General features: G+C 33.5%; 3 protein-coding genes across 3 annotated transcripts; 2 read left to right on the top strand and 1 right to left on the bottom strand.

The window, feature by feature from the left end:
• Window positions 1-5394: 5394 nt before the first annotated feature.
• On the top strand, window positions 5395-15489 carry LOC129310454 (inorganic pyrophosphatase TTM2-like). The gene is made up of 12 exons (XM_054952299.1): window positions 5395-5583; window positions 6891-7251; window positions 9214-9328; window positions 10127-10322; window positions 10412-10525; window positions 10667-10840; window positions 11690-11884; window positions 12425-12547; window positions 12617-12735; window positions 13220-13343; window positions 13488-13742; window positions 14772-15489. The coding sequence occupies exons 2-12, from the start codon at window positions 6912-6914 to the stop codon at window positions 14988-14990; spliced, it is 1974 nt and encodes a 657-aa protein (XP_054808274.1). The 5' UTR covers window positions 5395-5583; window positions 6891-6911; the 3' UTR covers window positions 14991-15489.
• A 1511-nt stretch (window positions 15490-17000) lies between these two features.
• On the top strand, window positions 17001-19357 carry LOC129310824 (F-box/FBD/LRR-repeat protein At1g13570-like). The gene is given in 9 exon segments (XM_054952739.1): window positions 17001-17010; window positions 17081-17326; window positions 17329-17454; window positions 17714-17973; window positions 17975-18166; window positions 18296-18454; window positions 18653-18799; window positions 18801-18849; window positions 18852-19357. Coding segments are annotated over 9 exon segments (1284 nt in total). The 3' UTR covers window positions 18947-19357.
• Window positions 19358-20419: 1062 nt separating this feature from the next.
• LOC129310553 (protein NSP-INTERACTING KINASE 2) lies at window positions 20420-24232 on the bottom strand. Its single transcript, XM_054952425.1, is given in 14 exon segments — window positions 20420-20852; window positions 20855-21002; window positions 21082-21176; window positions 21179-21361; window positions 21364-21447; window positions 21619-21960; window positions 22062-22211; window positions 22713-22804; window positions 22941-23000; window positions 23085-23156; window positions 23255-23398; window positions 23484-23555; window positions 23641-23773; window positions 23860-24232. Coding segments are annotated over 14 exon segments (1845 nt in total). The 5' UTR covers window positions 23960-24232; the 3' UTR covers window positions 20420-20682.
• Window positions 24233-24482: the final 250 nt, after the last annotated feature.

Below are 24482 nucleotides of genomic sequence, written 5' to 3'. Positions count from 1 at the left end.
AGATTATGATGTCTTGTTTTTCTAGCTGTTAGAACCTAGCAATAATTAACTTGCTTATTGAACTTTGGTACAATTACATAAAGAAGCACTACTCAAGATTTAATTATGAGAGGCTGAGATTGTCAATATGGGGCCTGAAAATATATAACAAGTCTATGATACAAAAATGGGAAAATATAAGCCCCTGATGTTTTGGTATTAATCCTGTACTTTTTTTTTTTTCATTGCTTCAAGTTCTTTAAATTTAATTTATCTACAATGTTAGTCCTTATTATCACTGAAGGGCTAATCTGTTAATTGTGTTGCTAAGTTGGTAAAATTATGGTAAGACGAACATTCATAAGCAAAATAGCTACTTGTTTTTCCTGAAACTTCATCCATTTTATGGATAAGGATTTTGATTTAATGTCTACTTGTTTTTTTTTCCTTGGTATTCTATTTATTTTTTATACAACTCCATAATTTGAACAAGTTAGCATTTAGTTTACATACACATTAGTCATTGTTAAGTCTTTATTAAAAAATATGGGGACTAATGGTACAGATAGATGTTCCCTCTATTAAAAAATGTACAGCATTTTTTAAAATATTAAATGTTAAAAAAATATGGAGAATTTTTAGTGTTTCAAGGTATAATTATTGTGTTTTTTAAAAAAGTGCAATCACTTTATATTTATTTTAGAGTAAAACACCCTATTAAATAAAGGTAAATATAGAAATATGGTGTTAATTTAAAGACAAGTAATTGTTTTATTAGAGATGAGATTCAATTAAAAATACTTTATATTTTTTAACAGTAAAATCTAAGGGACTTGCAAAATGAAAAAAAAAAAAAAGCATCAATATCAAAACATGCTAAAAAAATGGGGATCAACAGTTATGTTAACTTGGGGTCATGGCCTGTCAGTCTCCTCTTCCCTCCGCCAGTGAGCTCTGCAGAAAACAGTCTTGTAGCTCAATCAACGTAATTTACAAATACCATATATTGTAAATTTGCAGTAGTTGCTGGCATGGCCTCTTCTCAGGTACAGATTTACAAGGGATTGATATCCCTTGATGTAGATGTATCCGAGGTCCCTGTTGTTTAAGTCCTGAAAGCTTCCTCGGCGATTTACCTATCCTGCAACAGGTTTAGGTAATGTGCTCCTTCTTGTGGTTCTTTGCATGGGAAGGTTGCCATTAAACCAATGAAAGAACTCTTGGTTTCAATAACACATCTGGATGAAAAGAACCTGTTTTTTGAGTTTAGTGGATTTTTCTCAGACCAATGGTTGTGTCAATGATTGATTCTTTCTTTTTTTTCTTTTTTTTGAAGATGCTTGTCTGGCTGTTGAAGCCAGTGGTCATCGAAATGTAGTTTCTGATATGCTTCTGTTGATTCAATAGATATTTTGCACTGAAAAATCTATGATTTGTTGCGCAGAGAGAGAGATTTAACAGGTGTAAAAGTTATATTCCCCTCATCTTCCTCTGTGGTAATCTTGGACTAGGATTTCATTGGACGTTTAAGCTTTAAGAATTCAGACTTCAGAGGTAAACAACTATGCTTTGTTTCCTTGTGGAGTTATGGCCTCTATCTAGCCTTGTTTTGAAGGACAAAAATAACACCAAAAAGAGATCTTTTCTCAAAATTATATACAATAAAATATTATTTGTCATGAATTTTAAATCAACTACACAAATTTGAACAGTGAGGAAAGTTCAAAACTAGGTGACTATACAGTATTACGGTGCTGATGACATTTTTGTTGTGATAATGGTGCCAATAGCATGTGTTTAGATTTTTATTCATTTAAATTTGTGTTATGTCTCTTAGAACATTATAACCATTCGATTTTTTTTTTCTTTTTTTCTTTTTAATTCAGTGTATGAGGGTTAAAAGTGGAACAATCAATGGTATTAGGATTAGGAATTTAAACAATATCTCGTTCTCTTTATTCGTCTCAATCTTTATCGGTATTACATTTCGTTTTCAATGACATTGACAATTGTCAATGAACTCGAATTCTCGCTTTCTTGAAAAACAGTGGTACAAATTTCCAATTCCGTACACAACTAATATTGAATTATCATTATTATTATTTTTTTGAAAAAAAATATCCAATCTCTATACTTCATATTTTATTTATAGTTCTTCTAACTTATTTTCATCCCTTCTACTCCGTCCATTTGTAATATTAACTATTCTAATTCGAAAAATATTCCAAAATTTCATAATCATTATATAATTTAATAATATTAAGTCTATATCAATAAAATAAACATAGTCGACTCATAATTTTTAGAGAAAATAAGAATAAAATTTTTTTGAAATATATAAATTACAATTTGATTCTTTGAAATGTCATAATTTTTTTAAAGTCCTTAAAATTTTTCTGTCATTAATAAATTTATATAAATTATCAAGTTGCCCTTATTAAAAATGAATAATTTATAACTTTCTTCTTATATTCGCAATTTTGCTTTTTAAATTCGCAATAATGCAACAGTAAATCACAACTTTATATGTTAAATTTTTATTTGTTATTGTAAAGTTACGAATATAAAAAAAAAGTTATAAATCATTTGTTTTCAATAAGAAAAATTTGATAATTTATATAAATTTATTAATAATAAAAAAGTTTCAAAGGATTTATAAGGAATTATGACATTTTGAGAGATTCAATTATTATTTATATATTTTAGAGAAATTTTATTATCACTGTTTCTAATTTTTATAAATATTTTTAAAATTAAAAAGTTAACAATAAAATAGGATTAAAGCATAAAAATTTAAAGCGGTACCCCCCCCCCTTTTTTTTTTTTGGATAATCTCATAAATAGAACAGATTCCGTCAAGGTCGCAAGCAGTGGTTGAGGCTTCAGCCCCTATTATCCCTCTCTTTAAAGGACTGATACCTACCATGAAAATAAAGCATGTTTAATTTGTTTAAAACACGTTTGAACCCGACCTTCGAAGTAATTTCTTAATCATATATTTTTATGTTTGATTAAATATCTGTGTGTATAAATAAAAGAAAGTCCGCCTTTATATTATGTAGTTTTTGTGAATTTTGTGATTTGATTTGATCCTAAAAGTTCCTAACCTGCAATGCTATATGACCTAACTTATATTCCTTTTGTTAAAAAATATAAGATATTAAATCGAATCTTACTCTTAATAAAATAGTTATCTATTTTTCAACTAACTTTATCTTTTCATATTTATCCCTATCAAACACAAATACCCTACAATAAATATAAAATTATTATCAATAAAGGCACTTTTGAAAAAAAAAAGGTAATAATTATATCTCGAAAAACTAAAAATGCATTACATTTTTTAACATCTAACGCCTCAAAAAATAACTTACATTTTTTATAAGAGAGAGTTAAGTCTTATGCTCTCCTTGTTATTATTCCATTAATTCTAGTTTATAAGATAATTTTGGAAATAATTTAGTGTGTTAAAATATAAGATAATTTAATAAAAATATTATTTCACTAAATATATTTTTCAATATTACCATTTATTCTTTATTATACTCCCCCTTCAAAGCTAAAGTTATTAAATGAAGAATATTTTTTAAGATTTATACTTATATTTTGAAAAATTAAGGTTATGTTATGAATTTTATTGATATACATGATGTTGTTTAGAATTATCTTATAATATGAGACATATGGAGTATTATTATTTTTTTGCTAACATAGCATATAGATATCAAAAGTCTAAATATCTAAACTCCAATTCTCCAAAAGATAAATAACAAACATCACTTACCTTAAAGTTTTATAATTCAAAGATAATGATTGAATTGTTTATCATTTATGTTTAATCAATTTCATTTTTTTTTTTTGATTGACTATCCTATATAACTCTTCTCTATAGGGCAAGGGTTCGCACACATGTAAACACAAAAACACACACATGCGATAATATTTCCCTTAGATCACTTGGGGATTTGATCTAAGATCCCTCGCATCAAAGGATATAGATCATGCTAATTGAGCTATTTGTTATAATTCATTTTGAAAATAATTAATTTTTTTAAGACATTAATCTATAAATTTTAAAAAAATGCTTGTACAATAAAGAGAAAATACTTGATTTTCAAGCAAGACTAGGGGTTCAGGCCTTGTTGAATAAAAAATCATGTTGAAGGAATTATCATCAATTTAATTTAATTTTAATTGTGCTACATGTTTAAAAAAATACAAAGAAGTGTTCTTTTTTTTTAAAAAAAAAATATATTATGTTATTATATTATTAGAAGAATCTCTATAGGAATTAAGAGTGCTTGGATTATGGGTTAAAAGAATCAAATCAATATATTTTAAGGTTTTGAGTTTGAATCATGTAATCATGTTAAATAAAAATATTAAAAGTATTCACAATATATCCATACAATGCATCATAAAGTCATTCTTAATAATTACGATCCCATATAATGAAATTTCTAGAGCTAAAAAGTCACCAAGTTATCTAATCTTCCCATTTCCAACTTTCAACTGACGTCATTTATTTGACAATTGACTCTCTAGCAAGGTTGAACTTTTTTTTTTTTTGGTTTCTTTTCTTCTTCTTCTTCTTCTGACCTCAAAGCAAGGTTGGATTAATTATCTTATATTGGTACTTATTTGTTCAAAATTATCTTAGCCTATACAAATCAATTCTCTTTATAAAGTGGACAAAAATTAATTCTATAAAGTTCTAAAAAGTATATATAAATGTTAAATAAAAATGCTGTTACGTAAATTTTCTTCGTTGTCATGATCAAATAGATGACCTAGTCCTTGAAAGATTCTCATAAAGCATTCATGCGATATTTTTAAATTCTTTAAAATTCAAACTTTTAATCGTTAAAATAAAATCATAATATCTTAAAAACATTATCTCAATTAATAGGCTAACGTCCAAGCCAAGCCAGCCTGCCAGCATCAAACGGTTAGCGCGAAAAGTGGAAAAAGCGGTCACCATCCATCATCTGCTAAATAATTATAGAATTTTAAAGTGAATTATGGATTAATGATATCACAAACAAATAATTAAAAAATTATTATATTTTGGAAGAGTGACAATTAAGTACAAAAAAAATTAAATTGAATTATACATTAATGATATTACAAGCAAAACTTCTCAGGAAATTTTGTCCCTTATATTTTATTTAAAAATTAGAAATATGGACAAAAATAATGTTCATATAATTATCTCAGTCGAGATAAAAATGCAAATGGCAAAAATTTCCGAGCAGTAAGATTTTCTAGGTGTAATTTTAACAACTACTAGTCACTTGCTTAAACGAGATTCCAATCATTTCAACGAGTGAACTCCGTGATACTAAAATTTCGCCGCGAATTGACTTCTAATAAACAAATGCAATCAATATATATATATATATATATATATATATATGCACGCAAATGTAACAGCTTAACTCGCTGTTCGGGAGTGTGTTTAGCGGCAAGGTCGCGAGGGTGTTACGGTGAGAAATAATTTGAATATAAAGCTGCGGAGCAGAACCGACCTTGCAGGGATTCCCATACTTCTGGTTCTTCCTGTTGTTTGCTCAGCTCACTCTTTGGGACAGGCAGACAGCCTCGGTGAGTGTTTTGATCATTGCAAATGTGTGGAGTGCATGAGTTCTGATTCGCATTCACTTCTGGGTTATCATTGTTTCTGTTCAAGATTGAATCGTTTCCTGTCTTATGAAGATATAATCGTTAATGTTGCCTCGTTTTGCTTGGCCATCACTCTTTTTGGACCCAGACAGACCCCTAGAACAGAGTTTCTAGTGGCCTATTTTTTCTGCCTTTGTTAAGCATGGCTGCTGTTGATTTTCATATCTGGGTTTTGGTGGTTTTTCTTATGACGTCGTTGGGATGATCATTGCCATGCTTTTGCGGCAGTTGGCCCATTAATTTCTTTTTTGGATGAAAATGCTGATTGTTTTGTTTTAGGGTGGGTATTCAATATGATGTCATAAGTGATGCTTTAAATGATGAACAGTTAGTGGCATCCAAAAAGCTAGCTGCTCAGTAAGTTTGGAGAAAATCATGTTTCTGTAATTATTAGAGTCCACTATTTCTATGCTCCTTCCAAAAATGATTTCAGTTTTACCATAAAGTTTCCGATTTGGGTCTGCGTGCTCTTCTATGGGCACTACTTATAGTTCTTGCTTATTTGGTATTATGTCGGTACTAGTTGATACAGCATGGGGTCATTTAATTGTACGTTGGGTGATGTTTTTTCTTTATGGCTTGTAATGCTTTTAATTTCGAGATTGCTTCTTTCGTCAAATAAGTTTGTCATGACACTTCTATATGATTTTTGTCTATGAAATTAGTTTGTTATGTACATTACGGATGTGCATTTATCCTTGCGCAATCAAGGAGTTATTTACTTCTCACCGGTCATGGTTGTACTTTGTCTGTATGCAGTATTTAAACTTTCTCCTTTTCTTTGCTGTTTTCCTCCTGTTGTTGTTTTCCATTCTTATTCCGTAGTCTAATTACTGGAGTTGGACTGCAGAGATCCTACGAATGCTATCAAGAAGTAATAGCTTGAAATTCAGCTATTTCTCAAAAATCAGCATATGGGAGTTATGTTCTTTATTTTTTTCTTTCATTTTTCACATTTCAAGTAATGTTTCAACCAGCAATTTTGTTGATATGATTCTCTATTTTCAATAGATTATTCTTAGGCTAGCGTTTTCTTCGGGCATCAGGGGTTGAAAGTGAGAGGACCTTCATTCTGTGAAGAATATGTTTTAAAACATTTTGGTGTGGTTAGGAACTGATAATGCAGAATCCTAACCCTGTATATCTATGCATGACCTCCCAGTACAGATCTGAGTTCACAGGCTTACTGGTTTTTTTTTTTTTTTGGTGGTTGATTTCTTTATCCTTAGAAGGAATTCTGGGTTCATTCAATGGCACAATATGCTTCTGGTGCTGCTGATTCACATCACGGGCGCCCTGCTCTCTTGAAAGATCAAGTTTGCTTGGTTAAAAGGAAAGACTCTGATCGCTATGAGATATCTCCAATCCACAATGAACTATCATTTGAGAAGGGATTTTTTGTTGTGATCCGTGCATGCCAAATGTTGTCTCAAAATAATGATGGAATAATTTTGGTAGGGTTGGCTGGTCCTTCGGGGGCTGGTAAGACTGTATTCACTGACAAAATAGTCAACTTCATGCCCAGCATTGCAGTCATTTCGATGGATAATTACAATGATTCAAGTCGAGTTGTTGATGGAAATTTTGATGGTAATTAAGTCATTTATCTTTTCATTTTTGGTGCTTTCAGCATACCATCTATAGTGCCATTATCTGGATGCAGGTTGCATGGAATGATTGAACTAATAGTGCTTCTCCTCTAATGATGAAATAATTTTTCTTCTAAGATAAACGCTATCGTTGTCATGTGATTATTCATTAACAGGTCATTTCCTTCTGTGAATCTACCAGAGATTTTATTTTTTTGCATTGATGTGGTTGGACGTTAAGTTTTGTAGCTTATTGCAAGCCTGGGAAATATGCACATGCTTACATGGCCATGACATATGAGGCTAATTCATTTATTAGATCATTCTGACTGGGCTAAGATTCTTTTGTCAAAAATAAATATATATATATATATATATATGGCTTCATGAGAAATTTCTAGTATTATATTATATTGATTTCATTTTTGTCGAGTCCTTTCCTTCTCCTTCTCTCCTTTTGCTCAACTCTTTATAGGTGTTGTCTTTATAATCTCCTTCTGAGCCTTTTCTTTTTCTTTGCTTTTCTTCTATCAAATCTTCATTGGCTGTTTTACTTGTCTATGCACATCTAAAAGGTTAGAACTCTTTGGTTTATGCCCTTGGGGGCTTCCATTTGCACAGTCAGATTTAAAAAAATCAACATTTTTGTGCTCCTCCCTGATTTCAAACTATCAAGAATTCTCCTTGCATCAGAAAATGGGGGGAGGCCGAGAGGATTAAACTTTTTGGAAATTAAAAAGATGTTCTCCAGGGAAAGTTCTGTTCAAACATATGAATTTAAATATTATTGCAGCAATGAATAATGAGGCGCTAAATTTAAAATTGACATTTGTTAACAGATTAAACCCACTAGGCTACCCCAACCTAAGAGAATGTTGAAACTATTATTTATTATAGTTGTATTTATCATCTTTAGCTGTGACACTAAAAAGACATCAAATGTTTCCTTTATATTATCTGAGTCATAGGTTTGATTCTTGCATTTTCCTTTATTAACCAAATGACTTTAAAATAAGAAGCAAAATTTTCATTTCTTTAAAGTAACTTACAAACTGCTTCAGATGATTAGTTTTTTTCAAAGAATTCCTCGGTTTTTTATCTTGGGAACTCCTTGCCAAATTTGGCAATATATACTATTTTACATTTTCCACAAATTAGTTATATGAACTTTGGTTTAAAAATAGCTTTCTTTATATTATTCGTTTATTGTTATTGGAACAGAATTTAGCTACATCTTTTTGGCACATAAACTGATATTACTTACATTGCATTGTTTATTGAGTTTCCTGTTTCTTTTCCCAGGCCTTGTGTTTACTTGAAAGGGATTTGAAGCCTTTTCTTATGCCACTATTTTAGATTCTATGCTGTACTTGGTTCTTGAACTCCTCTAAAATGTTGGAATTAGTATTTTAAATGACTTAGGAGAAGATATTACTAGGATTAGTAATTTAGCAGGAATGCAGGATACTTGGAACGTCAAGGGTGGGTGTGATAAGAAAATTGTTATCGCAAAAGATTTCATGGTGGATGACATCAAATTAATTTAGAACAAATGAGAATTTTTTTCATTAGGTTTATGTAATGTCTTTTTAGCTGATATAAGTAATAAGTACAGCAAAGTACAGATTGTTTAAGCTCTTTTCTGAACTTGAAAATGACTTTTTCAACTTCCATGGATGAGTTGAGGTTATTGTGTGTCTTGATGTTTTCTCAGATTTCTTGGGAAGTTGAATCATTTATAAAGAATAATTTGATATCATAATCAGGATAAATGAGCTGGTATTTATTCCTATTATTGTACATTTGATGTATGGATCTTACCTGATTTTTGAATTTGTATATTTGTGTTTTATGGTCCTACTTTCATTAGTGTTTACTTTGATATTTAAAAGTTCGCTAACAATTTGAGGTCAGGACAATAATCTCTGCATGTTTTTGCCACTTCTATTATCTCTCTGGGCAGATCCACGACTGACAGACTATGACACATTACTTCAGAATGTAGAAGATTTAAAGGCAGGAAAGCCAGCCCAGGTTCCAATCTATGATTTCAAGTCCAGCTCACGTTTAGGATACAGGTAAATTCCCAGTCATCTAGTATATCAACACATTTTCACATATTTTTCCTTGAAATGGAAAAACTTTTTGAGATACAAGTCAGGGATCACTATTTTTTTAGAAAAATAAAAAGTCAAAATATAATGAAAAATGTATTCTTTCTGTTCCGAGTTGGCTTTTTGCTGAGATGTTTGTATGTATATGCACCCATGGGGTACCATGCTCATTCTTGTTTGATTCGGTCTTTACTTTCTGTTGTATGTTCTGATCTCCAGCAGTTGTGATGAAAAATTAAGTTCATATCAAAGTTAACTCACAAATTCACAATTGTTTCAATTGATTTGAGATGTTCCATTACTTCAATTGGACTGAAGACCTTCAGTTTAACGGTTATGAAGGCCCTAGGCAAACAGATTACCCAGTAGATTTTCATGAGAGATTCAACAAAACCTTTCTTAAATCCTTTGTCTCATACTCATACCAGACTAGAGTACGAGTGGGATTTAATTACACACTGTTTTACTTATAACAGATAACAGAAGCCACTCACTCCTGAAGGCAGCTGCTAATTAACTAACAACAACAAGCAACTAGCTACTTACTTCTTATCTTATTGTTTCTAACAACGCATAACAATTACTCCCCCTCTACAATTTTTTTCACCTGAAGGATTATAATTCAATTATTCTTCATTATTGTTGCTCTTGGAGAACAATCTGATTGTCCCAAGCAATCCTGAGCTCGTGTTTTCTCTTGTGACAGAACTTGAGTAACTGGCATGTACACTCGCTTAACACTTACATATACCTTGATAACAGGACAGTTGAAGTCCCAAGCTCCCGAATTGTGATCATTGAGGGTATCTATGCTTTGAGTGATAGGTTGCGACCTCTACTGGACCTTCGTATATCTGTTACTGGTGGAGTTCATTTTGACCTAGTCAAACGAGTTATACGTGACATTCAACGTGCGGGTCAACAACCTGGAGAAATTATTCATCAAATATCTGAGACGGTTTATACTTTTTCTATTTACATTTACGTTTTATCCAGATTTGAAAAGCATATCTGTTTCCAGAAATTTTGAAATCCATAGCTTTGCAGGTATATCCAATGTACAAGCTCTTTATAGAGCAAGATCTTCAGACAGCACATATCAAAATAATCAACAAGTTCAATCCATTTACTGGGTTCCAGAGTCCTACTTACATATTAAAAGTTAGTGCCTGGATACACATTATTTTATATTCCGATTTTCATTTAAAAGAAAAGGGAAAGTTTTTTGAGTTCTGATGCTTATGTCTGACACCAATGCTTTAATAATGATAAAATAGTGACCAGTTGTAATACGTATTGCAGTCAGCAAGGAATGTGACAGTTGATCAAATTAAAGCTGTTTTATCTGAAGCTTTTGTGGAAACAAATGAGCAGATTTATGACATATATCTTCTGCCACCGGGTGAAGATCCTGAAACTTGCCAATCTTATTTACGGATGCGGAATAAGGAGGGGAAATACTGTCTAATGTTTGAGGTTTGCTTTTTTAAGTTCAGTTTCCATGCCCTTTTAAATTCCAAAGAGTTGTTTAATCTAGACATTTTGCTGTTCATTTAAGATGGAACATCAGATTTACTGTCAATTATATAGGATTGGAAATACAGTCCATTGTTTGCAGTTTGAATTTTCAATTTGAATTCCTTGTTCTTATTTTACATTCCAAAGAGTTGTTTAATCTGGACATCCAGTTGTTATTATCATGTGATGTCAATTTTTCTTGACATGGATGCGTCAAAATGGAGTCTTATGAACTTGTCTGCAAGATATGAACTATGAAACATGGATGCGTAAAAAAGGACTTTTCTGACCGCATTATTATTGTCATTGTCTTGTCCTTGCATCTTAGGCTGCATTCAAGTAGGATTCATTGTTTTTATAAGGAAGGGAAATAAATCCAAGAATCATACCCATTATACTGTGGCTTTGTTTCACAGCAACTTTCTTCTTGAGTAACCTGTTTAAAGTTCTTGGCAAGCTTTGAGAGTACCCAAACAACTTGAAGCAATTTCTATGTTCCAAAATTTCAATGAGAGTAGGAAGCCAAGATGTTTTGTCTGCGATCTTCTTCATATATAGTTGGAGAGGAATGATTGCATCTTCAAGGGCATCTATTTACCCTTATGGTTGCTTCCTTTGGTGTTCAGCCCATGGTTTGTTAGGAAATACACTATCTCTTGATAATGCAGAGTGGCTGGTCAGCTTTGTTGTTTCTTTTTGCTGTTTTCTTCCTTCCTGTTTGTATCTCATTCTTTCATTTTTATTGACAATTCTTTTTCTATTTGAAGAAAATAAGAAAAAATTAATTGATACTTAATAACTTTTCAGGAATGGGTGACAGATAATCCATTTGTCATTTCACCAAGAATATCTTTTGAGGTTAGTGTGCGGCTCCTTGGAGGTCTGATGGCCCTGGGATACACAATAGCTACCATTCTAAAAAGAAACAGCCATGTATTCTCTGATGATAAGGTGTCGGTGAAACTTGATTGGCTTGAGCAGCTTAATCGACAATATGTTCAGGTACCATTATAACAAGTATATGCTTCTACTGTATTACTGTTGAAGGCTTGCTGGATTTCATATTTGTTGAAATTCCCATGGTTTGTCAGATTTATTCCTTCAGTGGATTCTTTAGGGGTTTTTATGTAATGCATTGTACTTGTTAGATGATGGAACTTATGGGAGGCAAAAAAACCTTGCATTTTTGTGCATTTTTCTCAGACGTAAATGAATATGTTGCTAGTTGGTAATTAGTTTTATGAAACAATTCCATATTAAATTTCTCAAATCGAACAAGTGGTTTGGGTTCCAACTTTTGAACTAAATATGAAGAAATGTAGAAATGATAGTCAAGAAATCTGAGAGTTCAAGTACTTCTCTCTTCCTGTCTTCTTTCCCTTTCCTTATCATTGATGCTATGGCTTGACATATAAAGAAGGTACTATCTGATAAATAAAGTATTCATTTGTACTATTTTTTTTCCCCTTATGGTTCTTGGATTATTTGGTTGATAGTTAACTATTAATCTCTTTGATCCATGTGTTATGAAATAATAAACAGGTGCAAGGAAAAGATCGATCGACTGTAAGATGCATAGCCCAACATCTCAGCATGGAAGGTTCCTATATTGCTCGTACGTACATTGAGCAATTTCAACTGGAAAAGATTGTAGATGAGGTTATGGTATGACAATTTCTCATCTGCTAATATCTTGTCCCTTTGTCAATGCTCTCTGTCTTAACTATTCCACAGGCCCTTCCAGATGATTTAAAAGCAAAGCTCGGCCTAGGTGAGGATATGGTGTCTAGCCCAAAAGAAGCACTTTCTAAAGCCTTTGCAGATAGGGTTCCCGTGAGAAAAACGCATATGAGGTGGAAATTTCTGTACTTTTTATTTGTTTTCTGAGATCAAAACATCATGACATTGGCTTGAAGAATGTGTTCATGTTCTTGCAATTTAATAAGTGGGTATGTACCTATACATGTCTCTATAAATTTAAACATCTAAGGTTTTTTTCATTACCGTGTTTGGTAACTGGCAACTTAAATTCAGAGTTCTTGTAATGGTTATCATGGAAAATGGAAGTCATGTGATGCATCAACTGCATTATACTTCGTAGCTGTTGTGTTATCATTGCATTGTAGTTCAAGAGTTCTGCTTCTTGATTGAACTGTGGAGGAAAAGATGTATATTAGAGGTCAATAAAAAATCAAGTTCTATTAAATTTTCAAGTAAAAGTAAGTTGTCAGTGAGTTCTGTTAAATTTTCTCATGGAAAGTTGTCTATCTTATACTACTTGAACACAAGTGTATTTTGCACTTATCTAATTGATTGACCAATGAGCATCTTCAACAGTGGTATGTCCCAGTCATATACAAGCCAGAGGGACAAAAATCTGCTCAAGCATTTGCGATATGGTGTCAGCAACCGAGCATTTGGTGAAAGAAATCCAGATTCCTTCATAGCTCTAACAAATGAGGTAAATGCATTTAAAATAATTACTTCTGAGCATGTTGCAGCTGATTTGAATCTTCACTTGTCAGTTGTCTGTCTGTTTTCAAATTATTCATTCTATTTTTTTGTGCTTCATTCTCATAATATATGGCATGGGAACTTCACGCAGCTTACAGAACAAATTTCTTCGCTCAATGATAGAATTGATGAGTTTACAAGTCGTCTTGAAGAGTTTAATTCCAAGTTAAGCATCAATCAAAATTCTCCAAGCCAACAAACCGCAGCACTTCAAGCTGAAGCTTGCAATGGCTCTGCTCCCACCTCTCACTTCATCACTAGTTTGGGAAGTGGTTCTATAACTGGATCTATTATGAAGTCCTCATCTTCATTGCAATTGGCTAAGGAGTCACCTTTAACAGATGAGGTATTTTTGCTGATTATATATGATATTGTGGCTCTTGAAGATAATTATTTGAGAATGCTTTTTTTTTTTTCCCTTGTGAGGGAGAGGTTAGATGGTTTCTGTCATAATGAAACTAGTAAAAATTTCTCTCATTCATTTGTAAATTTAGTTGTGTCATGCTAAATCTCATGCTAGGATTCTAGGATAGGTTAAAAAAAACAGAGAGCTCGATAATGGCCCACACAAAAGATGTGTCGGATTTGGGGGAATCAATGCGATGCCTGCATAAATTCAGGCAAGCGAAAAGGGGAGTGGCTTATAATAGAGGACCAAGCTATGCTTCTTTTCACAATAACTGGTTCTTCATTCTCATTCTCCCCATATGTAGGTGTACCAAATTATGGCTGTTGGTTGTGTAGCGTTATCCTATTGCTTGTGATGTTTGACTTGCCATGATAAAAAAACAATAAATTAGCAAATGAACATATTTGTAGCAACCGTTGAGAAGTTTCTGGCCCCTATATAAAATAGTGGGCCTAACTGATTGTTCCTGAACAGCATTGTGTCAGTCTGATACTACAAGTTGGTTTCTTTTAAACGGCCTCCAGTTGTTCTTGGGTTTTTCTTGTGTAGAATTTGTTCTTTTCAAAAAAAGTAATCAGTCTCGGCTTTTAGAATGTGCTGGTGTTACAAGATAGATTCCTGTAACCTCTCCCAATTGGACAGAGCTTAAAGTTCTGTAGATGTTTGCTATGAGATTCTCCAGTAAAATTGAACTTGCATCTTTTGTAGTTTGTACAATCAATCTCACATTATTGACTCTTCAATGTAAGTTTCATGTCAGCATATGTCAAACTTCTGTTGAGCAACATAATAATATTTAAAAATTGCACTTAATTTACTGAAGCGTATACTTTGAAGCTGCATTAGTTCTCACTTATAAAAGCACCTCCAAACGAGGGAGTCTGTCTCAACACCCATGTTCCTGTGTCATGTCTCTAATTGCCGTATCTTTAATGTTGATTTGATGGGGTTAATGTGTGTCGTCAGATATTGTGTATTGCAAAAGGGCAGCGCCAGATCTTGCAGAAAATAGACAATCTCGATAGCCTTCTCCATGGGAACATGGGAGACAAATCTCGTCAACCAAGAACTAACAGGACAAGCATGGCTTCTGCTTTAGATCCCACTTCAGTTCGTGCCCTTGTTGCTATCACTTTTGGTTGTGTTGGGTTATTCTTGGTGAAGGGGTTGGTGACTAGAACTTAGATTCCTCGACGGGGTTCTTAGTACTGTTGCTAATACTTGTAGTACTATTACCGAGATATACTCCCTCTGGTTTTTTTTTAAAGGTCACTTTCAACATTTTTACTAGAACTAATGAGAGGCTTAAAACCCATTTCAACTCTATCTGAAAATAAAGTTTCTAACTTTACGCTTGTCAAATCCAATCTTCAACGAAGAACCAAGTTTGGAGAATATAAATCAACACTAAATAAATATTCCATATATAGTGCCTTCTAAAAAGGACTAGAGGGAGTATATATAATATACTTGGTTTGCTGGCAACAGCTTTTGCTTAGTTAGAAAGGTGAGGTTGAAGCATTGATAGTAAACTGAAGAGATGAGTGATAGAGTTTGAGGTGATGGTGAGGGTGCTTATGCTCACTGGAAATTTTGTTGATTCAATGGGCTTGCTTTTAAATTTTAGTTTATGACATTGCCAATGCCCAATTCAAAATAAAATAGGACACTTTTTCAAGTGACATGTCCTTGTGTGTTTCTCCAAATGCGATGTTTAATTCAACAATACTAAACAGGGTTTTTTGTTCCCGTGTGATGCTAAATTTGAATTTATGACGAGATTTTGGAAACTCTCATGTTACATAAAATATTTTTTTTAAAACATAAAGGGCTTAATCATTTTTTTTAAGAAAGAAGCAAATTTTATTAAAAACAGAGTAAAAAGTTTACATCACCAAAGTCCAAGAAAGTAGTGACGCTATTCCTCTAGGCCCAACATACTGGAATTAAAAAAAAGACAATAACGTGAACAACCTAGTGAGCAAATGAGAGCATACAACTAACACAACCACAGAAAATACAACCCAGAGACTAAAACCACAAAAAAAAAAAAATGATAATAATAATAAGACGATAATAAAAGTATAAAACAGATAACCATATCTGTAACTAGAAGAAAATCATCCTAAATAAGTTGAATAGGAACTGCTTTTAAATCTTCCTTCATTCGGACTCATTAAAAATTTTAAAAAGACTCAATCATCATTAATTATAATTCAAAAAATCAAAAATAATTTTTTTATTTTCATTTGGAGGTTTCTGTTTAAAATTTAAAAAAAAATCAAAACTTCTTATTTCTTTTGAATATTTTGGTAAATATATCAACAAAAATCATCAAAACGTGAATGAAACCAAACTTTGAAATAACATTTAAATTAAACGATTTCATTCCTAAAATTTTTAAAAATCAATATCTTTAAATCATAAAATTCTTGCCACTAAATCTCCAGAACAGACGTTTTCCCATTCTTGGTTCTAGTTTGGCCCTTAAATATTTGACCCTTTATACTTATCACTCTGCATTTCATATAAATTGTATTTGTGACCCACAATCGCCAGTCGCTGGTCAGACTTATGATAGACAGGATCAAAAGAACAGGAAGAGACAGAGAAAAAGTAAAAGCCTTTTTCTTTCTTTATTTCATTTCCCAATTTCTTCTCTGATTGTATCTGGGCACCGAACCCAATGAATTCCCCTTCCTTAACCTTAACCTTATCTTCCCTTCCAACAGGAAAAACTGATTATTGATTTTTCCTGTAGAACAAGATCACAAGATTGTGCTCAACAGCTTCATTCTTAGGTACGATTCTTTATTTTTGCGCTCTCTTGTTCCTTTCTTTTTCCCCGATGGATTATATGCACAAATCGATTGGAATTGAATTATGAGCTTCTATTAAACCCGAGATTATTTTGCTTCTCTCTCTCAGGAGTCGTGACTCTCTCTCTCTCCTCTCTCTCGTCTCTCTCTCTCTCTCGATTTCAAGAAGAATTTACTCGAATTCTCATTGTTGTTGATTTGTTTCTTTTGGACGATGAGAGGAAATATATCTCTTTAGTATAAAATGATAGATTCAGAAAATCAAGCTTCTATTTTCTTTTTAAGTGAGGATTTGGATTTCTTTTTTAATCTGTGATCCACCAATATAAAAGAGAGGGTTAGTGATATAAAGGGATACACAATTTGCGGGAAGACAATGGAGTTTAGTTATGTTTTCTCTTATATATAGTGCTGTGACTTTCTTTTCGCGTTTTTTTTTTTTTTCTTATGTATTAGCTGAAGCTCACAAATGGGCGATTTTGGGTCCTGATTTGATAAGTGATCTTCCTCAGAGTATTATAGAGAGTATTCTGATACGACTGCCGATAAGAGACACCGTTAGAACAAGCAGTTTGTCAAGTAAATGGAGGTACAAATGGAATGCCGTGACTAAAATTGTGATTGATGAAAAATGTGTTCCTTCCGGTAACGATCGAACTATTGTTGAGAAAAGCCTTATAAAGTTCGTCAACCAGCTGCTATTTTTCACCAAGGACCAATTCACGAGTTTCAAATTACAAATCATCATACTTGCAAGAGCTGCCCAGAAATAGATCAGTGGATTCTTTTTCTTTCAAGGAATGGTTTGAAGGAACTGGTTCTTGAATTAGGTGAAGGGAATGGTTTAGAATACCATCTTGTCCTTTTCATCATTGTAAGAATTGACTCGCTTGGAGCTCTTCCGCTGCGAGTTGGAACCTCCCCTTACTTTCAAGGGATTCATGTGTTTGAAGACTCTCATCCTTCATCAAGTTCTGATATCTCCCGATGCAATTGAGAGTCTTATTTCCAGTTGCCCACTTTTGGAGAGAGATCAGTGGATTCTTTTTCTTTCAAGGAATGGTTTGAAGGAACTGGTTCTTGAATTAGGTGAAGGTGAATGGTTTAGAATACCATCTTGTCTTTTCAATTGTAAGAAATTGACTCGCTTGGAGCTCTTCCGCTGTGAGTTGGAACCTCCCCTTACTTTCAAAGGATTCATGTGTTTGAAGACTCTCATCCTGCATCAAGTTCTGATATCTCCTGATGCAATTGAGAGTCTTATTTCCAGTTGCCCACTTTTGGAGAGTTTATCACTGTCATACTTTGATAGTTTAGCTCTTACTATTCATGCCTCAAATCTCAGACACCCTGTATCTTGAAGGTGAATTTAGGGATCTATGTCTTGAAAACACTCCGCTTCTGGTAGATATATCTGTTGCTATGTATATGACTGATGACATTGCTGAGCATTTTGAGCAAAGTTCAAGTTGCAATTTTACCAAGTTTCTTGGTGGTGTGCCTAATCTTGAGAGGCTTGCTGGGCATATTTACTTTACAAAGGTAACATTTTGTTTCTATCTGTTTGTTAAGTTAGTTCAAGTTATTTGCTTGGAGTTTCAGCCACAAAGGAGAATTTCAGTGTTGACATGGCCAAAAGCCTTTCTTATTGCTTTTTCAACATTCTTGAAGTATTTGAGCATAGGCAATGACCCAGGACAGCTTCCAGTAACGTTCCGCAATTTAGAGACGATTGAATTATATCAAGTAAGTTTTGAGGATATGAAAGAGATACTCGTGGTCCTTCGCCTTATTACAAGCTCTCCCAATCTAAAAGAGCTTCAAATTTCAGTAAGTCCTTGTACATATGATTCTAACAAGCATTTACACTAACCTGAACATGAGACAGACATTTTGATATGACATCTTGCGTTATTGTCCATGTTTCATTGATGTAAAGGCATCTTTCTGTTTTAACATAGTAATAATGTCAGGCTCTTAGCCTTTCATACTTTTTACAGTTCATGATTACCCAATTTGGTTTTGTAGGGTTCATCAAACATACCAACTGCAACCGATGCCCCGGATTTGGATTTTTGGGGTAAGGAATGCCCTTCAGATTGTGCACTTAAACAGCTTAAAGTTGTGAAGTTAACAGATATGTGTGGTGTACCTCACGAGATGGAACTGATCAAATTTTTTGCTTGCCAATTCACCTGTGCTTGAAACCATGAGCATCGCACCGTGTATTATGTTATGGAAAGTCTGTTCAAAATGTTGATCGAGTTGGTGAAATTTCGACGAGCTTCTGCTTCCGCAGAAATCATTTTTGTCCGTGATTAAATTTGTGGACAATCTTATTAAATGCATTCTTTTTCTTCCATATCCCATGGTTCTCCTTCTTTTCAACTGTCTTTCATTTGGACGTTAGTTTCTTGTGTTGCAAGAATTACCAATTTCAAGGTCAAGCCAGAAATATAAGGTTGATTTAATGGAGAGCTCAACAGAGGTGGAGTTCTCTCACTGTGAGATGCGTTGGCAGGTAAGAGACTTGATTCATTGGTTGGGTATATTAAGGATATTTCCACAATGCCAATTAATTAGAGCACTTCAGAGTGGGGAAGAATCATGATTGATATATTTAAAACAAGCTTCAAATAACTTTTTTCTACTTTTTTGGCCCTTTATTTTTTAGGTATCATATCTCGCAGATTCAATATACTTGATATGACGCACGAGTAGAGTTTTAATTAATCTGAACAAATTTCATGAATCATTCATGTTGACCCGGCTCATTTGTTGTCCTGGTGCGAATTTTTTAGGATACAGAAGCAGAGAGTTCAATTCCTCATGCAGTCAGCATCATACATCTCAAATTCCTGTAAATCTAGATTAAACATGTACAACGTATAAATATAAACGGTTGTAAAAAATAAGAGTGATGAATGTGAAAAACAATTGATATTTTTCTTAAATAAGATTTGGGTTTAATTCAAACCATTTAAGTAGGAAAAAAATCACATTAAAAGAGTTATTCTTTCTTATATGGGATTAACACTTTTTGGATATTTGTTAATCATATTGATTAATGGATAGTTGTCAGAGAGTAGAAAGAACCAAGAGAATATTTCATATAAATTTTTAAGTTTTTTATATTAATTCTTTATTATATACGGTACATTGTTTTAAAAACTTAAACTAATTAACATATGGCAATAAAATATCATAAATAAATGCTGGAGATATAGCCTTGTAACCGAATGACATAAAAGCTCCATGTAATGGGAAGTTACGGTCACTCGCGAGTTCGATCCTATTTATATATTATGTGGACTAGGAAAAATTGTTCAAGATAGTTAATAACCTTACTATTTCTAAAAAAAAATTCATACTATTTTTCCAAACTTGTCATTATTCATTTTATAGGAAAAATTGGTGAATTTATTCCTTACTTTTACATTAATTGGATAGGGGGATATTTGGTAATGGCTAATTAATATTACTCCATCCCAAATTAGAATATATTTTGAGAAGATTAAAATTTTATTAAATAAACATATTTCAATATTAGTTTTTTTCTATCTCTATTTAATACTTAATACTAATTAAGTATAGATTTAGGTTACTAAATGAAGGATATTTTTAAAGTTTATATTTTTATTTTAAAAAAATAAAATTATTAGAGTATATTTAATAAATTTATTAGTATATGAGATTCGATTTAAAAATATTTTATCTTTGAAACAGAGGGGATATTTTATCACACTCCTCCCATGTATATATAAATCCAATTTAACTACCACACACAAGCCAAAAGGTTGAGCAGAGAGATTAAACAAACACAAACCAATCCCAAGATCATTAGTGCTACAAATTGAATGACCCAGAAGGATGACCAGGGAAAAGAGAAACCTTCGCTCTAGAGGAATTTAGAGGAACATAACGCGATCATGACTCATCTATATGTCGGTGTCTGTACAGTCAGAAATTGAAATAACTCTTCAGAGGGTGCTAAAATGATGCTAATGTACAACAAACCCACTTTCCGCTGAACTAGTTGCTAACAATAGAACACCATATCACCTTGGTCCCGAAAGCTCCATAGCCTGTGCAAGCAATGAAGAGTCATCAGTAAGATCAGAGTATCTTTCTGAAGATGAGAGTTCATTTCCTCTGCTTCTTGTTGATTCTGCTCTCTGTGAGGCTTCCCATTTCTCTGCAAGCCCATCTCCTTCAAGCATCCTAACCACTCAGACATCTTTGGTCTATGACGTGGAAGGTACTGAGTGCACAAAAGAGCTACTTGAACTATTTCTTCAAGTTCAATTTTATCATAGTTGCTTTTCAGGTCCTTGTCAACTAACAAGTCAAGCTTCTTCTCCTGATGAATCTTCTTCACCTGCATTTAACAAGTCAAGAGATCAGAATTCTTTATTCCTTGACATGCCATAACCTTGTTTCAAGATTATTTGGCTCACCCAGTCAAGAATAGCTCCTTTCTGGTTTACTGCTTTTCCAAATTCAAGAGCTCTCTGGCCTGAGATTAATTCAAGAAGAAGGATTCCAAAGCCAACACATCTGTTTTCTCAGAGGACTGGCCTGTTGACAGATATTCTGGGGCTATGTGCCCAACTGTGCCCCTCACAGCCGTGTCACATGAGAATCATGGTGATCAAAGCTTTGCTAACCCGAAATCCCCTACCACACCAGCCGCACAATCATCATCAAGCAAGATATTTGCAGCCTTCACATCCCGATCTTGGGGTCACATTGCTCATGCAAATATAACAAGCCCCTTGCAGCTCCTAAAGCTATCCTCTTTCTTGTTCCCCAATCAAGACAGGCTTGGCTGTATCATCAACAAAAGCAAGCCAATATTCATACTTGGTAAACCATAAGTTATATTGTAAGGCTCATGAATAACAGGATGATAAAAAGTTTCATGTTTGTGACAGCAAAAACTCAGAAATTGGTAGATGTACAAGCAATGACTAGTAGTGCAAAGTTGAAATTACCTTTGAGACGGGAAGCAACACTACCATTGGACATGTAGGGATAAACCAAGAGTCTTTCAGTTGCTGTCATACAAAATCCATAGAGGCGAAGGAGGTTTCGGTGCACGGCTAAGCTAATCATCTCAACTTCAGTCTGGAATTGGATCTCACCTCCAATGGCATTGCCATCTTTTAGCCTCTTCACTGCTATAATTGTACCATCAGGGAGGTACCCTTTGTACACATTCCCAAATCCACCTTTGCCAATCAAGTTCTTGCTGCTGAAGTTATTTGTAGCAACCTGAAGCTCTCTGAAAGGGAACTTCTTGAGGTTTCCAAGGCATATTTCTTCGCAGTGTTGTTCTGAAAACGTTGGCATATTAGAGTGTTAAGAGGAACAAATTGAAATGACATGGCTACCAGTTGGTTTTATTGTAGTTTTTACAAGGTTGTGATATACTAACCATTAACATCAAAGAAAATTTGCTTGTTATATCTTTGTCTCCACCATAGGACGAAACCAAACCCAACAATTAGTAGGCAGAGGCAGCTCATGCTTGAAGCAAATGCCAAGGCAACTTTGTGGTGCTTAGCTCTACCTGAGGATTGTAAATCTGGAGAATCATTTCAAGAACTACGTCAGGAACTTAAGACTATGGAGATAATTTCTTAGACAAAGGAGATAGATAAAAAAGCAGGAGACTTATTTGAAAATTGATAGATCACAACAGCGCTTTATGGTCTCAATTTGCAAAAGAAAACAGTATTGAGCTAAAAAGTGAACATCATTATGAACTTGAAGGTTTTTCCAAAAAAAAAAAACAGAGAGCGAGAGAGGTTTTCAAAAAAAAAAAACAAAGAGAGAGAGAGAGAGAGAGAGAGAGAGAGAGAGAGAGAGATCTGTGTAACACTTGATTTGAAATAAGAAACAGAACTTTAGAAGAACAATCATGCGGTATGAGAAGCAGAAACTATGATTACCTTGAAAATCACTCGGAAAAAAAAAAATCTTTGCCGGGCATTTGATTTGAAATAAGAAGCAGAACTTTAGAAGAAGCATCATGGTGTATGAGAAGCAGAACTTTAGAAGAAGAAGAAGTAGAATCTATGATTACCTTGAGAATTATTCAAGGAAGAAGAAAGTACAGACATTCTAAAGCAGTTTTGCTCAGTTCCAGTATCACATATCTGGGGATTGCCTACAATACTGTTTCAAAGAGATAAGCATGTTAGGGAAGCAAAGAACAATCACGAAAATTTAAAAAAGAAAACACACACACACACACAGTAAATCCGTAAATGAGGTGGTGGGATGAAAGAGGGGCCTTAAACGTAGAGATTACTTGAATGTTTTCGCATTTATAGTAGGTACAGGTCCGCTCAAGTTATTATAAGAGATATCCCTGAACACATTTCAGAAGCAGACAAAATATTAGAGCTTAAGGGAAAAAGGGTATACATAAGGTTTATACTTAATAAAAACTTACAGAAAAGCAAGCTGAGTCATGTTAGCCAAAGAGGATGGAATTTCTCCAGTGAGACTGTTGTTATTGAGCCTCCTGATTGCAATTCAATTTTCAATTATCAGACACAGGAAGCAGACAGTATAAAGGTTGTATACCACACACAAACATATCCACTGCATTTATTAACTTACAGATAATGAAGACTCTTCATTTGGGAAAAACTTTCCGGAAGTTGACCTGAAAAAGAATTATCAGAAAGATCAAGAGTTTCAAGCTTTTGGAGCCTCCCCAACTCAGAAGGAATAGGTCCTGATATATTGTTATCTTGCAGGAGCCTGCAAAAATATCTAATGAGATAAATTTCACACTAAAACTTTATATTTTGCTTTCTTCAACCATAGCTGATTATACATTACTCACACAGTCTGTAGATTCGTCAAGTTTCCAATGCTTGGAGATAAAGTCCCAGATATGTTCTGGCTTGGAATTCCCCTGAGAAGAAGAAAGAGTGAACCTTTTAAGAAGAAAATACCATAAAAATTAAAAAATTAATTTAGAATGTTCAAGCTTGACTTACAGGGCAATGACAAAACGATCAGGAGAACAAGTGACCATAGCCCAGCTACAAGGATCCACAGCATCACCATCCCAGTTATAAAGAGCAGCATGAGGATCCACCAAAGAAGCTTTAATCCCCATTAGAGCTTGCACTGTGATTTGATAAGGATTAGTTCTTGTATATTCAAACGCTCTTCTGTATAATTATGAAGTTACCATCCTTAGTTTCTTGACTTACCTTCAAAGTTTACACCTTTAGGGGAAAGCAAACCAGATACAGAACTCCATAAGGAGAACAAAGCTAAACAAAACAAACCCATCTTTCCTTTCTTCTCCATTTGGGCTAAAGGTTCAGTAGAAACTTATAATCAGAACAGAGAGAAGCTCAAGAGGCTCAAAATAAATCAAGCAGAATTCAAGGAGGCAAGTAAAGGGTAGGAGTTGAAAGATTCGAGAGCAAAACAAAATACGTGCGTTTTGGCTGTGTTCACACTCTTCTTGTGTCAGATTTCAAACAGAGCCGAATAGGAAAGAGAGACTGAAAAAAGGAGAGAACTAAGCATGCCTTGCCTGCCAATGTGTTCAGCAAAGATAGCATAAGAATAGATATATATAAAAAGCAAAAGGGACACCGTAAATCCATTCTAGATATATGCAAAAGATGATTGCGAAAAAAAAAAACATATAAATAAACCCCTTCAATCATGCAATGATCTAGAGAAAAGAAGATAGCTTATTAATTATTTCCCTTGATTATAATAAAAATCAAAGAAAGTGAAGCATTATCTGTTAAGCACTGTGAAAAGTTGGTACATTGGAGCTTAATCTAAATTGACTAAGTGGATCAAAGAGAGAGCTTTG

This window comes from Prosopis cineraria, unplaced genomic scaffold, assembly GCF_029017545.1.
Source record: "Prosopis cineraria cultivar Desert tree isolate PC_DT_omini unplaced genomic scaffold, ASM2901754v1 PC5, whole genome shotgun sequence".
In the NCBI taxonomy this organism is placed as follows: Eukaryota; Viridiplantae; Streptophyta; class Magnoliopsida; order Fabales; family Fabaceae; genus Prosopis; species Prosopis cineraria.
This window is presented reverse-complemented; position numbering and strand designations above follow the sequence as displayed.

What these genes read in the sequence shown, in the direction of transcription:
- LOC129310454 (XM_054952299.1), top strand. Translation starts at nt 6,912, where the DNA reads ATGGCACAATATGCTTCTGGTGCTGCTGATTCACATCACGGGCGCCCT. An exon ending in TTAATCGACAATATGTTCAG is followed by an intron (nt 11,885 to 12,424) that starts GTACCATTATAA and finishes AATAATAAACAG; the next exon opens with GTGCAAGGAAAAGATCGATC. An exon ending in TCATAGCTCTAACAAATGAG is followed by an intron (nt 13,344 to 13,487) that starts GTAAATGCATTT and finishes AACTTCACGCAG; the next exon opens with CTTACAGAACAAATTTCTTC.